The 16524-nt window shown below is 50.0% G+C and overlaps 1 protein-coding gene across 14 annotated transcripts in view; it reads right to left on the minus strand.

The window, feature by feature from the left end:
- TMEM94 (transmembrane protein 94) overlaps positions 1-15746 on the minus strand; it is a 35475-nt gene extending 19729 nt beyond the window's left edge. For 5 of the 14 annotated variants that reach the window (XM_031037351.2, XM_031037308.2, XM_081804513.1 and 2 more), the window contains exon 1: positions 106-367. In XM_031037351.2, coding sequence (XP_030893211.1) covers positions 106-159 — 54 coding nt within the window. In that variant the 5' untranslated portion in view covers positions 160-367. Of the gene's footprint in view, positions 1-105; positions 369-4341; positions 4472-5963; positions 6060-14908; positions 15050-15602 lie in introns of those variants that run through there. The other 9 variants (XM_031037336.2, XM_081804519.1, XM_031037313.2 and 6 more) reach the window with 5 other exon arrangements.
- Positions 15747-16524: the final 778 nt, after the last annotated feature.

Raw genomic sequence — 16524 nt, forward strand, 5'->3', positions numbered from 1 at the left:
CACCCATCTTCAAGACTTGTGGCAATTGCTAAGCCAAAGCCTTGCACACAAAGCAGAGAACAAGGCTTTTGTAACAGAAATATAAAACCAAGTTAGCATACTCACTTTGGTGCATTTGCCCTGATGGGGCATCCATAGCTCTGTCTGCTTAAAAAGCATGGGGTAGAGCCTGAGCCACAAGGAGTCAACTACAGAACTTCCAACACCACCCTCAAGGAGAGAGAAGAAGCAGGAACCGGGGGCGGGGAGAGAGAGAGAGAGAGAGGAGAGGAAAAGAGGGGAGTGGGCCAGGGAGCGTGGGAGCGATGAGCCGGAGCGGTGCCGCAGAGGATCCGTGCAGAGTGAAGCTTCAGTCTGCTGATTAATTCAGCCTATTTCCAGTCACGCTGCAGATTTAGGGAGGGAGGAGGAGGCAGTGCAGCAACAGGGCTGTGGGAGGGAGGGAGAGGCAGGCGAGAGGGAGGGAGGAGAAAGTTTGTAGATGCTCTGCCAGATGCCCAGGAGCTTGGCCCATTCATCAGAGGCCACCGAGGGGTGAGCGGACGGGCGCCCGCAGCCAGCCGGGTGTGCGCGCATGGGGAGGAGGAGACTGTGCTGGAGATGGCTGTGGGAGCCCGAGGGCAACCATGGCACCCAGGGCTACATGGGCTCTCTCCCCAGACCACACCCCTCCTGGGCCCAAGTCACCGGGCAAGGTAGGTGCCCGCCATCCATGAGAGTTCCCCGAAATCCCTCAGAGACTCCCAGTATGGAGCCACGCCAACAGCAGCTCTTCCCACACTTACAGCTGCAGGAAGGAGGGGAGGGGGGGCCTTGCCCGTTATTAATAGCAGCACATCCAGCATGGAGCGGGGAGGACTGGCAATTGGGAAGCCTGGAGCAGTGACTTCTAGGAGGCAGAGCAGGGGGCCAGAAGCCAGCAGAAGAATCCAGTGGAAGACTCCAGCAGAGACTCCAGCAGAAGGGGGAAGAGCCCGCAGACAGGAAGGGCTTCTGAGGATTCCAATACCTAAGACCTAACACCTTCCCACCAGGTTGCGGGGGGCGGAGGGGGGAGCACCCCCAACAGCAGAGCTCAGTCAGCAGCTGATAAACGCGCAGTCACATTTAGACACACCTGCCAAAGGGCTTCTGAGACAGGAGAGCCCTGTGGACATGAGGCCTCAACTCCCACCCAGTGACCTGTGGCTCCAGGAGTGGCCAGCAGAGCCTGCGCATCACTCTGGGACCCCGAATTTGACACACGGGCGGCCCTGGAAGTAGACTGGAAACTTCTCGGCCTATGTCCAGGCCACCCTTAGGAAGGGGCTGCAAGGGGCGCCTGGGTGGCTCAGTTGGTTAAGCGACTGCCTTCGGCTCAGGTCATGATCCTGGAGTCCCTGGATCGAGTCCCGCATCGGGCTCCCTGCTCGGCGGGGAGTCTGCTTCTCCCTCTGACCCTCCCGACCCTCCCCCCTCTCATGTGCTTTCTCTCTCAGTCTCTCTCAAATAAATAAATAAAATCTTTAAAAAAAAAAAAGGAAGGGGCTGCAAAACCCCAAGGGAGAGGAAGCAGCCCAACAGGTCCAAGAACTAGAGAACGCAGGCTGGAGCCTGAGCACTTTTCTCCAGGGCCCTGTTTCCCAGACAACACCCACAACACCATCTCCACCATCTCCACCGTCACCAGCTGCAGGGAGGCGAAGAGAGAGCCTCAGCTGAGTTCGAGCCAGCCTCTCCTCGCCCCCTTCCCTAGCACAGCTCCCTGGCCCCCCGCCCCACCTCTGCCAAATCCAGATCTGAATGGGAGCAGGAAAAGAGGGGCCAGGCAGTCCAGAGGGTCAGGGCAGAAGGTTCCCTGAGGTGCAGGCCAGGGGGAGGAGGGCTCAGCTGTGCAGTGGGCTGCAGCCTTAGCAAACTGCCAAGGAGAGCCTGGCACCCCTCTGGCCCCTGCTCCCAGGCACACTTCCCCTTAGCTTTCTACCAAGGCCCCGCTCTGTGGGCATCACAACTCGGCAAACTCCGCCTCCTGCATGACAGGCCCTGGAAAGAATAGCTCACAGGGTCTGAGGGCTCTGCAAGACTCCCAACCTGCCCCCTTCCTGCACTGCCCACCTCAGCAAGCAAAAAGGGGCGCACTGCACCCAAGAAACAGAAACCCAGACGCTCACTGCCACAGCACGTCCACCACGGGGGACTGGGGACAGAGGAGAGGAGGTTCTGACGGAGACACGGAGGACAGGGAGGTCACGATGGGGGGTGGGGAGCAGTTAAGCAACCAGCAACAGCCACGCTGATCCTGGGCTACAGCCAGGGGACGACAGGCCCCTTTCGATCAACTTCCGCCATCCAGCTCTCTTCATTCCCACGCCTCCAAGACGCCCCGACTGTTGGAGGCCACGGAGTAATCTTTAGAAGCCCATGTGTACAGCTCACAAGCCATTTCCGGTAAAAACCCTGTCTGGTTCTGTTTCTTAGTTGCTTGTACAACTAGTTCCTCAGCTGGACTATCAGCCTCTCCAAGCCGGGGGCGACCTCCCCAGGGCCCAGAGCTCCACCAACCCCAAGGAGGTATTCCATGAATACGGCTGATGATATTTCTAGTTCAGGACTCATCTCTCCAGAAAGACAAAGAGGATAAGGAAAAATCCTGTAGGAAAAATGGCCCCTGAGAGCTATCCATCCTGGGCTCTCAAGTGTTCTTCGCCAGGCTTGAGAGAGAAGCCAGCCCACTGGCTCACAGAACTATACTTCCCCAACTCACTAGGAAGTGGTGTTTCGGCAACAGGCTGGAACCAGGGACAATACTGTCCTGTTTTTGAGACACTCAGCCTCACCCAGGTAGGCCACCACATCACACAATAGCAAAGCTTCTAGAGGGTGCCCCCCTGGAAGTGAACAGCTCTTGCAATTGGACGCGGCAGCCTTGCACCCAGGCTAGGGGAGAAGTCACCATGGCTGGTCCCCTCTGTGCCAATCACTCATAGGATGGACACCTGCAGAGCGGTCAGAGCTACCTGTGAGCAGGAGGCTGCACACACCTGCTTCGGGTTCAGGCCTCCAAGCCTGCTCCACAGCTGGCCCAGAGGCATGGGAAGCCTGGAGCTGAACGAGTCAGCAGGCAGCCGGGCACCCCCAGGGACCCAGCGTGTGGACCCACAGCTCCCTCTCCAGACCTTCCAAGATCTCTTTGGCAGGAAGGTCGCTGTCTGTAAGTTCAGATTGATAAATACTTACTGGGCCCTTGCTGCATGCCAGGCTCTATGCTAGGAGCCAGGGACACTGGGATGAGGTGGGACAGATAGATTAGTTCAATACACGGTGGCAGGAAGAGTGGTGGAGATACTATGAATGCTGGAAGGAGGGACGTCTGGAGGGGGGAGGAGGGCTTATCAGGAGAAGGTGATGGCTCGTGAAGAAAGAATAGGAGGAGTTTATCAGGAAAAAAGCAGGAGCCTAAATGTGGACAGTGTGCCCAAATTCTGAAGCATTCAGAATGACTAGTGCTAAAGGCCAAGGCGGGGGAGGCTAGGGATGTGGGGCCAACAGGCAGCAGCAGGATGATGGTGAGCTTCGCCCGCCACACTCAACATTTCAGCAGGAGGAACGGAGCCACTGGTGACTTTTAAGCAGAGGTGACAAAGGTCAGCTCTGCATTTCGGATACCTTTCTCTGACAGCAAGTGGAGGAAGGAGATCAGAGACAGAGGAACCCATAGGAAGCTGTGGCAGAAGTCCAGCCGAGAGATGGAAGGACCCCCTCTGGGGCAGTCTCCATCACAGGAAGGATACTCTGATGCCAGCAAATCGACTGCCAGGCCAGGGCAGCGTACCTGGAGGCTGGGAGGCATCCTGTGCCAGGCTGGGAGGAGGGGGCCGACTTTGCGGGTGCCTGGGCCTCCTGGCTCCTCACCTCCAGCTGGCTTTGTAGCTGTGTTTGGAGTCTGACTGGGGAGTTCTTCCCTAACCACAGAGAGGGTGCCCGACCATACTCAACATGGCTCAGCAGATTGGGGCAGAGCCCTAGCAAAGAGCAAACAAACGAAATTACACACCCATGGGCAAGAAGTGGAAGACTGGCTCGGAGCCAACCTAAATCAGAAACCTGCTCCCATGTCGCTGTGCTCACCGGTCCCCACCCTTTGTCCTGTGCTCCCAGCTCCCCGAGAGCTTCCCAGCCCAGCAACAGCACCCTCTTGGCGGGGGGGGGGGTCGCCATCCCGTACCCCCATCCTCAGAGCCACACCCCCTCTCTCATTTTGGTTTAAAGCCCCCCAAAAGAGGACCTCCCAGGCCAACACAAGTAGAGAGTCCAACAGAGCCACACAGACAATACCCATCAGGGCACCAAGCACGGCCTTACCGTGTGCTTCTCCTTCGGATCCATGGGCCCAGAGTACTGCAGGCATGCCCAGATGAATGCGGTCACCCCCAAAAGGAAGGCTCCTCCCCAGCATGGACAAGGCCCAGTGACTCTGTCACAGTTGCAGCATCTGGAGAGAAAGAAAGGAGACACCCCGTAAGTCCAGGTTGCTGAGAAACACGACGGTGTTGTCTACACAGTAGAGTGGCACATGGAAAAGACTGGAGCCTGGGGCACCAGAGCTCGACCGGCCCTGTCCTGGCAACACAGCTTCCCTAGGCACTCAGCCTCGGGCGGATTCCACTCTGAGGCTGGGAGGGAGAGGGCTTCCCCAAGGCACGCTGGAGGGCTGAAGCTTCCCTCCTTCGAACCCTCATTTTCAGAGACACACTATGTTTTGCTCTGCATGTGCCCTTACTCGCTGACTTGCAGCAAGCAGGAAAACCCTTGGCTTCCCAGCTTTTAAAAAATAAAGATTACGGGGAGCCTGGGTGGCTCAGTTGGTTAAGAATCTGCGTTCGGCTCAGGTCATGATCTCGGGGTCCTGGGATCAAGTCCCACGTCAGGCTCCCCACTCAGCAGGGAGCCTGCTTCTCCCTTTCCCTCTGCCCCTCTCCCCTGCCTGTGCTCTCTCTCGCAAATAAATAATAAATAAATAAATAAATAAATAAAAAGAAGCCCAGCCTTCCAAGTTCCCACCTGAGCTTTAAAAAAAAAAAAAAAAAGGGGGCGCCTGGGTGGCTCAGTCGGTTGAGCGACTGCCTTCGGCTCAGGTCATGATCCTGGAGTCCCTGGATCGAATCCCGCATCGGGCTCCCTGCTCCGCGGGGAGTCTGCTTCTCCCTCTGACCCTCCCCCCTCTCATGTGCTCTCTCTCTCTCTCATTCTGTCTCAAATAAGTAAATAAAATCTTTGGAAAAAAAAAAATTAAAATAAATAAAATAAAGACTAGGGGCGCCCAGCTGGCTCAGTTGTAAGTTTGAGCCCAAGCTGGGTGTAGAGATGACTTAAATAAATAAAAACTTTATTTATTTTTTTTAAAGATTTTGTTTATTTGACAGAGAGAGACACAGCGAGAGAGGGAACACAAGCAGGGGGAATGGGAGAGGGAGAAGCAGGCTTCCCGCCGAGCAGGGAGCCCGATGTGGGACTCGATCCCAGGACCCTGGGATCACGACCTGAGCTGAAGGCAGACGCTCAACGACTGAGCCACCCAGGCACCCCAATAAATAAAAACTTAAAAAAAAAAGTAAAGATTAGGAAAACAATTAATTAATTTTAAAAATAAATAAAGGTTAGCATTAAGGTAAACTGGACCCCACGCACACGTGCCCGCACCCACGCACCCACACACGCACACCCACACACACACGTGCCCACGTGCCACAGAGCTGTGCCTCTCGTGTGCTTTGCTGACAGGGCAGTGCTCACCAGGCACCTGGGCAGACACCTGCCAGGATGGGTGATCCAATCGGACAACACCCCCCACAATCCCGGACCCTCACCCATGCATCCTGGCAGCCAACCCACTTTAACAATTTCAGGCCAGGGAGGGTTGGGGTAGAGTGCCCCTGAGTAATCTGGTTTGGTGCCCAGTGACAACTTGTGGAGAAGGCACTGACCTGCTGACAGGGGCAATTCTTTCTGGGGCCTGTAGCAGAGCCTCAGTAAGTGGAGCTGGTCAGAAGCCCAGGAGAACTGATCCATAAAAGAGCCGTCTAGAAACAAGAAAAAAGCTGCGTCCAGAGACCCCAGCCAGGAGGCCAAGGCTCTGCGGCCACCAACCCCACGCCAAAACCCCACGTGATCCCTCACAAGACAGCATTAGTACTGCCCCCCGGGCCCGTGCTTCCCCGTCTCTCCCGACCCCTGCAGGCCCTCTGCAGCCGAGGCTTTCGGAGCTGAGTGAGCTAGCCCCGGAGGGTCAGCCGCAGACAGGGACGCTGGAAGCAGCCGCGCGCAACGCACTGACATTTGGTCTTTGGCAGCCAACGGAAATGGGATCCTGAGAGGACGAACGCGCATCTCCCCAAGGCCGCTCTGACTCCCGCAGCCCAGGCCCTGTTTACGAGTACAGCTCAAGGTCCCCGTGCACCCCGTCCCAGCAGGGGCTGGATGAGGCAGTCGCCACACAGGGCAAGGCACCAGAAGCCAGATGGGGATTGTGCTTGGCTCCTTCTGCCAACACAACAGGAGTGAAATAACTCTGCTGGACTTGGAACCGCAGCGTGCAGAGGGCAGCCAGGAGCAGGACATTTTTCTAAGAGTCTCTGTTTTCCCATCACTCCATAGGTGGGATTCTGGGAAAGAGCTGTCCTCAACTGTCTGATCTGAAACCAGCAGCTAGATCCTTAAAGGGCCAGTTCTACCCCTGGTCCATTGTGAGAGAAAGCACAGGTTTGAAAGCCAGATACCCCTGGTTCAAATCCTGGCTCCAACATGTATCAAACGCCAAGTGACCTCGGCAAATTACTTGTCTCTCTGAGCCTCAGTGTCCTCATTCATAGAATGATGCCTATCTCACAAAGAAGCAACAAGAATTACATGAAATATTATATGCAGAGGGTCCAGTACAGTAGTTAGCAAATAGTAAGTCTTAATAAATACTTGCCATTACTATCACCAGGAAATGAGAAATATGAACAAAGTGCCACCTAGGTGAAGAATAAAGACTCAAAAGGAAGGAGAAGAGGGGTGCCTGGCTGGCTCAGTAGGTAGAGTATGGGACTCTTGATCTCGGGGTCATGAGTTCAAGCCCCAGGCTGGGCCTAGAGCTTACTTAAATGAAGAAGAAGAAAGAAAAAAGAAGAAAGAAGAAGAAGACGACGACGACGAAGAAGACAACGACGACGACGAAGAAAAAATAAATGAAAGACATAAAGATTGCAAAGAAACATGTAAAACTGTCTTTATTTGCAGAAGACTACATCGTATAGGAAAAATTCTAAGGGACAAAACAAATAAGTATGCAAGGTTACAAGATACAAGGTCAAAATACAAAATACAAATATAGATTAAATTCCTGTATGCTATAATGAAATATAGCGAATACTTAGGAATGACTTTTAAAAACATATATGTAAGGCCTGTTGAAATTCAAGACCTAAATAAATAGAGAGATACGCCATGTTCGTAGGTTGGAAGACTCAATATTAATATTAAATAAATATTAATTAAATTAAATGCTAACATTTATATTAATATATTCATCCCATAACCCTGAGATCATGACCTGAGCCAAAACTAAGAGTCAGATGCTTAACTCACTGAGCCACCCAGGTGCCCCCAATATCAATACACACCCATTAGAATGATTACAATGAAAAAGACTGACAATATTTAGTGTTGGTGAGGATATGAGCTCATAAATTGCTGGTGGGAAGTCACGTGGTACACCCACTCTGGAAGACATTTTGGCAGTTTCTGATAAAGTTGAGTATCCACTCACTAGATGTCCCAGTAATGAAAATATACTTCCTCAAAAAAAAAAACTGTATACAAATGTTCATGGCATCTTTATTCAAAATAGCCAAAAGCTGGAAACAATCCAAATGTCCACTCACACGTGAATGAACTGTGGTATATCCATACAATGGAATTCTGCCCAGCAACCAAACAGAATGAGGTATTGATACACACAACAATGTGGCTGAATCTCAAAAACATTTGCTGAGTGAAAGGAGCACAAAAGAGCACATAGCATATGATCCCATTTCCATAAAACTTAGAACAGGCAAAATTAATCTATAGTGACAATAAGCAGATAAGGGGTTACCTAGGGTCGTGGGGAGGGAAAGACTGCAAAGGGCACAGGGGTCTTTTGTTCAATATCTTGATTGTGGGTGGTGGTTACAAGGGTGTATACATTTGTCAAAATTCTTTGAACTATATACTCAAGTAGGTGCATTTTATCATGTGGAAATAATGCCTCAGTAGGTAGGGTTGATTTTTAAAAAGTAAGGTGGGATCTAAGATCCAACTAAATCAGTTCTACCAACCTCTGAAATGCCTAGCACATGCAAGTCTTGGTGGATAATAAAGAGAAGGGTTGATGAAGGAAACAGACATTTATCCAGTGCCTACCGTGTGTAATAACTGTATGCATTCACTAAGGGTAAGGAATGTTCCTGTTTTCACAAAAGTATAAAATATGGTCCCTTCACAACAGGGATTTATAATACAGCCAGGTTTTGAAGATTCTGAGAAAATATAACTAATATTCAAGTTGGCATTGACATACTAAATGAGAATTGCAAACAGGGGTGGGGGGGCCAGGAATCCCTTCCTAGAAGAGGCCAAGGCCCAGGGCACCTGGGTGGCGCAGTTGGTTGAGCAGCTGACTCTTGATTTTGGCTCAGGTCATGATCTCAGGGTTGTGGGATCAAGCTGTGCTTCAGGCTCCACGCTCAGCTTGGAGTCTGCTTGAGATTCTTTCTCCCTCTCCCTTCTGCCCCTCCCCCAGCTCACACTAAATAAATAAATAAATAATTTTTCAAAAATGATTTTATTAATTCATTTGAGAGAGAGTATGTGAGTAGAAGAGAGAGGTAGAGGGAGAAGCAGGCTCCCCGCTGAGCCGGGAGCCCGATGCAGGGCTCGATCCCCGGACCCGGAGATCAGGACCTGAGCCGAAGGCAGACGCTTAACCACTGAGCCAGCCAGGCGCCCCTAAATAAATAAAATCTTAAAAAGCAGCAGCAGCAGGAGTAGCAGCAGCAGCCGTCCAAGGCCCAAGCAGTGCACTTAGGAAAGCCTCAGAGCAAGAAGAGGGAGAACAACCACAGCAAGAACTAGAGGTCTCAACCAAGGCACCGAGGAAGAAAAGCATGGAGCCTTTTTGAAAGATGGTGATCTGGGGCGCCCAGGTGGCTCAGTCGGTTAAGAGTCCGACTCTTGATCTCAGCTCAGATCTTGATCTCAGGGTGTGGAACCTGCTAAAAAAAAGAAAGATGGTGATCTGATCTGTTCAATTAGAGCAGAAGACCTAAGTAAGAGAGAAGAAATGAAGGACGACATCAAGCAGGAAATCAGGAGCCAAAATGCCCAGGCATATGGAGGCCAAAACAAAGTGACCGTGGGGAGGGGCGCCTGGGTGGCTCAGTCGTTAAGCGTCTGCCTTCGGCTCAGGTCATGATCCCAGGGTCCTGTCCATGGGAAGCCTGCTTCTCCCTCTCCCACTCCCCCTGCTTGTGTTCCCTCTCTCGCTGTGTCTCTCTCTGTCAAATAAATAAAATCTTTAAAAAAAAAAAAAAAAAGTGACTGTAGGGAGTCACCGAAGGTTCCTGAGAGGGTCCCAGTATTTTAAGAGGGTAGAGAATGGATTAGAGGGGGAAGGGAAAGAAATTACAGGCAGAAGAAGTAGAAGAAAATTATAGTAATCTTGGTTTGCCATGACGAGTCTCTAGACAAAGGCAGCATAGTAGGCCGTGGAAACAAAGGGATGGATGCTTCCTGCTGCCAAGTTCAGAACCAGCATCAGAAAGAGCTAAGGGGGGCGCCCGGGTGGCTCAGTTGTTAAGCGTCTGCCTTGGGCTCAGGTCATGATCCCAGGGTCCTGGGATCGAGCCCCGTTTTGGGCTCCCTGCTCAGCAGGAAGCCTGCTTCTTCCTCTCCCACTCCCCCTGCTTGTGTTCCTGCTGTCGCTATCTCTCTGTCAAATAAATAAATAAAATCTTTAAAAAAAAATTAAAAATAAAAAAAGAGCTAAGGGGGTGCCCAAGGTTCAGGTTGAGGGTGAGCTGAGGAGTTGGCTGTCCTGCTAATTCCTTCCAACACAACCTTCATTAGCTGTGCTTTCCACCGAAAACACAATGGGGTGGACTGCATTCAGCTGAGTCGCTGTGCCCAAAGGGTACTAACTGATGGACTGATTTCAGCTGGAGGGAGGTTTTTAATAACAAGCCTCAGGGTTCTATCCTTGGTGGCATCCTAATCAATATATATATATATTTTTAAAGATTTTATTTATTTATTTGAGAGAGAGAGAGAATGAGAGACAGAGAGCATGAGAGGGAGGAGGGTCAGAGGGAGAAGCAGACTCCCTGCCAAGCAGGGAGCCCGATGCGGGACTCGATCCAGGGACTCCAGGATCATGACCTGAGCCGAAGGCAGTCGCTTAACCAACTGAGCCACCCAGGTGCCCAATCAATATATTTTTTTTAAGATTTTATTTTTTATTTATTTGACAGAGAGACACACAGCGAGAGAGGGAACACAAGCAGGGGGAGTGGGAGAGGGAGAAGCAGGCTTCCTGCAGAGCAGGGAGCCCGATGCGGGGCTCAATCCCAGAACCCTGGGATCATGACCTGAGCCAAAGGCAGATGCTTAATGACTGAGCCACCTAGGCACCCTGAGCGATATCTTTTGCGTAATCGGAGCTGTATAAAAAAATGGAACAGGCTGCCCTGAGTGGCAACGAGCTCCCCAGCACTAGAGGGATCCAAGCAGAGGCTGGGAAATTATGGAGATAATAAATACATCAGGTAGCAAATAAGAGATAACCTTTTATGACGTCTTCTAACCCTGAGAGACAAGGAGATCAAGAAATCCAGCAACTTCTACACATGAAAAGATGCTCAGTTCCACTTATAATAAGAGACATCCACATTAGACTACCCCAAGAGAACAAAGTTTGGAAGGCCTTCACCACCAACTTCAAAGCTTATAAAGCCACAGTAATTAAGGCAATGTGGTATTGACTTGGTAATAGAAAATCCAAAAATAGATGCAGATATATATGGTCAATCGATTTTTGAGAAGGCTGCAAAGGCAGTTCGATGGAGAAAAGGTAGTCTTTTCAACAGACTGCACTGAAAAAATTGAACATTCAGATTTAAAAAAAAAGAACTTGGAAATACAGCTTGCACTATATACAAAAATTAACTAACAATGGATCCTACACCTAAATGTAAAATTATAAGAAAAGATAGGAGAAAATCTTGGTGACTTTGGTTTAGATTTCTTAAATATCAAAAGTATATCCCACAAAAGAAAAAACTATTAAGTTGGAACTGAGTGGCTGGAGACAAGAGTGGGAGGGGAGAAATTTGACTGTATATATTTTTGTACCTTTTGATTTTCAAACCATGTGAATGTATCAAATGTATCTTTAGAAAGTTAGCAGCCTCGCACTTCTGGATATATGCCCAGATGAAGTGAAAACAGGGACTCCAACAACTATTTGTACCCCCATGTGCATAGCAGCATTATTCACAATAGCCAAAAGGTGGGAGCGACCCAAGTGTCCATCAATAGATGAATGGATAAATAAAATGTGGTCCACACGTACAATGGAATATTACTCCACCTTAAAAAGGAAGAATATTCTGCTATATGCTACGACATGGATAAACCTTAATGACCTTACACAAGGACAAATGTTGTGGGATTCCTGTTATTTGAGGTTCCTGGAGTAAGCAAACTCATACAGACAGCAAGTAGAATGGTGGTTTCCAGGGCCTGGGGGCAGGAGGGGAGATGAAGATGTAGTGCTAATGGGGACAGAGTTTCGGTTTGGGCAGATGAAAAAGTTCTGGAGATGGATGGCGCGGATGGTTAAACAGTGTCAATATACTTTATGCCACTGAATTGGTTAAAATCGTCGATTTTATGTTATGTATATTTTTCTACAATAACAAAAAATCACTAACTTCTGATTCTGATTTTGCAATTCGCTGTGGTTTATGTTACTAAGCAATATTCTCCCCTTTAAGGATATAGATGCTCTTTCAAACACACCTTTGATTTTCTCTCCAGTGTATATCTTTTCCAAGTATCTCCCAATATTTTTCTGTTCACCTCCCTACTAATGGATATTGCTATCACGCATCTCTTTCTCAAAAGGATCCTGAAATTAAGAAAACTGGGATCATATAATTACACTAAGATTTCTGGTTTCCCAAAGGCACTGTAAGCCCTGAAAGGGTCTCCTTCCTTTGGGCACCCCCGACTCCCCCACCACTTGGGTCTCCGAGGCTAGGGAAACCCAAAGCAATCAGTGTGAGATGGGCCCAGCTTGAGACAGGCATCCTGGCGGGTCTAAATCTGGTCCTTACCCTACTTGCCGTGCCATGTGACCAATACTGTTTCCTCCTGTCTCAGCAGCCACAGGCAAAGCTTATTATTACACAAACCCCTGATCACCAAACCACACATTCTGGCTGGCGGGTCAGTTCCGGAAGAAAAACATTCCTGCTGTAGCTCTGGCCTACCCTTTAGTTCACCTGTGCTACTAAAAACAAATCCAGGCTTGGAAACCAGGGTTCAAACAATGTTTTTAAAGGAGCCTAGCTTTTAGGTAAAGAAAGACACTCTCAAGGAAATAACACTGACACAGTAACAAGATAAAAAATATTGACACATATTTACCAGTGGAGAAGTGCCACCCATGACCTAGAACCTTCTCACTTGAACAGGAATGGATTTAGAGGCTTTGGGTCTTTCCAACTCGGACTGCTTGTAAGAGCTCATCCTCCTTGGAGCGCCTGGGTGGCTCAGTCGGTTGAGCCGCTGCCTTCGGCTCGGGTCATGATCCTGGGGTCCTGGGATCGAGCCCCGCATCGGGCTCCCTGTTCAGCCGGAGGCCTGCTTCTCCCTCTCCCTCTGCCTGCCTCTCTGCCTACTTGTTCTCTCTCTCTCTCTCTGTCAAATAAATGAATAAAAAAATCTTTAAAAAAAAAAAAAAGAGCTCATCCTCCTCTCACCAGGTAAGGTTCAAGAAAACCTCCGGTATAGGTAGTATTTACACTAGCGCTCCTCCCCCTCCCTAGAAATTGCTTCCCAAGGCCAATGTTAGGGAAAGAGCAGTGGGGAAGAACCAAAGGATCATGACCTTCACTTCTCATTAGTTCGGCAGGAGTTAAGGTTTCCAAAAGGCTGATTCTCAACACTTGGACCTGGCACTCCCTAGCAACTCCTCAAAATAGAAATGTGAAGGGCTTTCTGTTTTCTTCCATCTCACTGCCCAGCCCTGGCTCTCTCCCTGTCTAATCTTCTGATGTCGGATCACCACAAAAACAAGGGGCAGGGTAGGGGTGGGGGGAAGTTCAAGGGCAGTTAACTCTCAATTATTTGGCAGCTGATTATCAAGGGGATGGTTTGTACTTCACCTCCCTAGTGAAGGAACTGTTCTGTGGTATCCACCAGTTTCTCTATTTGAAGTTCTAACAAAAAGAACCAGTGAACAAGGAAGTTAAAGCTAACACAGCAGCTAAAATAAGACTACAGAGAATTTGTGGATTTTATTTGAACATGCTGCCCCTGTTCCAGGGTTAATAATAGGCTACATTCTGATGTGTTCTGATCTGTAGAGTGATTTGCACACTTTTTTATTCCATGGGCCATTTTTATTTGATTCTAGATAAGAACCTTACCTGTGTCATTGCATAATAAAAAAAAAAAATTAAAACTACCTGTTAGAATACTAAGATCAGGGGCGCCTGGGTGGCTCAGTTGGTTGAGCGACTGCCTTCGGCTCAGGTCATGATCCTGGAGTCCCGGGATCAAGTCCCGCATCGGGCTCCCTGCTTGGCAGGGAGTCTGCTTCTCCCTCTGACCCTCCCCCCTCTCATGTGCTCTCTCTCATACTCTCTCTCTCAAATAAATAAATAAAATCTTTAATAAAAAAAAAAGAATACTAAGATCAGCCCTTCTTTTGCCAAGATTACCATAAAGACATACCAGAGTGGTACTTCTTCCTTCCGTGGTTCTCAAGCTTTTTCTGCCTCCACACTGTTCTTATAAAAAACCCATCCCCATTAATAACACTACAACATTATAATTGTTTCCCCCAAAAAACGGAGGAAGAGGCTACCTTGCTCTGACTCCTTGCCTTCCTGCCCTCTCAAATGATAATCATTGAAATCATTTCACCCCAAAATATATAGAAAGACCACAATAAATATTAATACAAGAAATCAGCCAGGGAATACCTGCTCGTTACTTACAAATAATGAATGCAAAAATGTATTAAGAACCTAGTAAGTGCTAGCCCCTGTGCTATATATACCTAGAGATAGAGATCCTCCACATACTATCTCTAATGCAAGCCATCACTCTGCAAGAAGCTCAGAGAAGTTAAGGAACTTGATTTCTCAATCACACCTAGAAAACAACTGATCTGGTGGACAAAGAACTTAAGAATCTAGACTTCAAAGTTCCAGTCCTGACTCCAGGTGACCCTGGCCCTGCCCCTTTGCCTCTCCCAAAAGTTACGCTCCACCTTTGTAAAATAAAAACGTGAAAACTCCTCCCTCCCCACTTCCACCGTCTAAGAGTACCCGGGGAATGACTGAAGTATGTCGCTGCAGCTGAGTGCGTTGGACAAAGCATGAGAAAACTCTCATCTCCTCCGATGCAAAAATCACAGGCTTGAAGGAAAACTAGATTCAGTACAAAGCTCCCTCCTTTTTTCCCCTAGAGCCACACAAAAACTCGGAAGAGAGGGTGGGATGCAGCAGCACGTGACCAAATCAACGAACACGCCAAAGTGCAGCCTGTGGTTCCACACCAATGAAAGAAGGGCAGGGTTTCCCTGGCATCTGGCACCCGGCACCCGGCAGGGGCTCACATCGTGGCACGCGAGGGACTGCGAGACTGGACTTCAGGGGTGTGCGGCTGGGGAAGGAGGGCACAGCGCACAGCACGGCAGTCGGTTTGCAGGATGGCAAGTATGTTCCTATAGTTGCTTCTAAGGAGTCTTTAAACGTTTCTGGAAAGACGGAAAGAAAAAAAAAGGGCAGGGCACGCTCCAGCTGCACGGTCGCCGCTCTGGGTTAAGGCCCTTCGGCTCCATCCGCCTGGACTCGGGACGCGCGGTCAGCACGAGGGCCCGGGCAGCAGCTGAGAGCGCGCGCAAGGGGCACAACGGTCTGAACTGGGGCGGGGGATGCGGGTCCCCAGAGGCCCGTAAATACGCTGGGCGTCGGCGTTGGAAGCCCCCTGAGCCAGGGCCCAGACACCACAAGACAGGGACAGGGATTCATTGTTGGCAGGAGGCTTCGATCTGACGCGGGAGCCCCAAAGGGCCAAGCGAGGACCGAGGGCAAGTGTGAGCACCTGGGGAAAGGAAACGGCCAGGAGCTGGAGGCAAGAGCCCGTCCCTTGACTCCCCCTTCGAAGGGATCCCCCGAGGCCAATTCTTGGGTGCACACCCCAGACTCCTCTCTCTTTGGCCAAGAATCCAGAGGGCGTGAAGGCCGAGCCCCACGCCCCCTTGCTTCCCTGCCCCCCTTGCTTCGGGCCACGGGCCTTCTCGTACTTACCGGGGCCCGGGGGCCTGTCTTCCTCGCCCGCGTCCTCTTCCCTCCCTGCCCCCTCCTCACTTCGCGTCCCCTCCTCCAGGGGCCGCGGCCATGTCCGTTGCTGGCAACGCTAAGGGGGCTTGCCGCCCTCCTCGGACAACCCAGACGCCGCTAGCAGGCTAAAGTTCTGGACGCCGATTGGTGGAAATCCGAGACGGGTGGAGATTCCTGGCTTCTTACTGGCTGTGGGGAGCGCTAGACTGTAGCTGAAACAGTCCCTCTGGGAGCCTGGCGGAATTAAGGGCCGAGTGATACCGGCGGGAGAGTAGGGACCCACTGTCCATGCATGGATGTGTTCCTCTGGCGTTTTCAGGTGCAGAGGCCCTGACTAGAGGCGAGGGTAACGGCTTCCACCTCAATTACTTTTCCTACGTATATCCCAAAAAGATAGAGCCCCGCCCAAGTGATTTTTCTTTTAAAAATCAGCCCTTTTGTAGAACGCCACTATCTCCTTCATCTTCTAAGCTCCCCTCTTGTTGCTGTGAACAAATGCCTAGAGACACCTAGCTCAGAGACCTCGGAGAGAGTCCCCCAGAGACTAATACTGCAACCAAACCAAAGCTGGAAAACCTAAGGCAATACTTCAGTTTTCCCTTCAGCTCAGCTGTACTCTAAAGGGAAAAACAAGTTAAAAAAAAAATTTCCCCCCCTAGATAATTAAAGAAATCTCTTGGGAAAGCTCTCTTGGGAAAACAGTGCGAGCCTGTGTCAGTATTTACTTCAGTTTTCCCAGAGATGGAAATCTGGAGACTTGGTTTTTTGTGTCTTGTTTTTCGATCTGTTTATAAAATCAAAAGAGGGTCATGGTTGGCCCTGGGAAGTAAGAGCCCCTTTCCCCTATTAATGAATTTAATTATGTAATTAAAATCTCTCTTCTCAGCTG

The sequence above is a fragment of the Leptonychotes weddellii genome, chromosome 15 (assembly GCF_054177405.1).
Source record: "Leptonychotes weddellii isolate Sample4059 chromosome 15, ASM5417740v2, whole genome shotgun sequence".
Classification (NCBI taxonomy): Eukaryota; Metazoa; Chordata; class Mammalia; order Carnivora; family Phocidae; genus Leptonychotes; species Leptonychotes weddellii.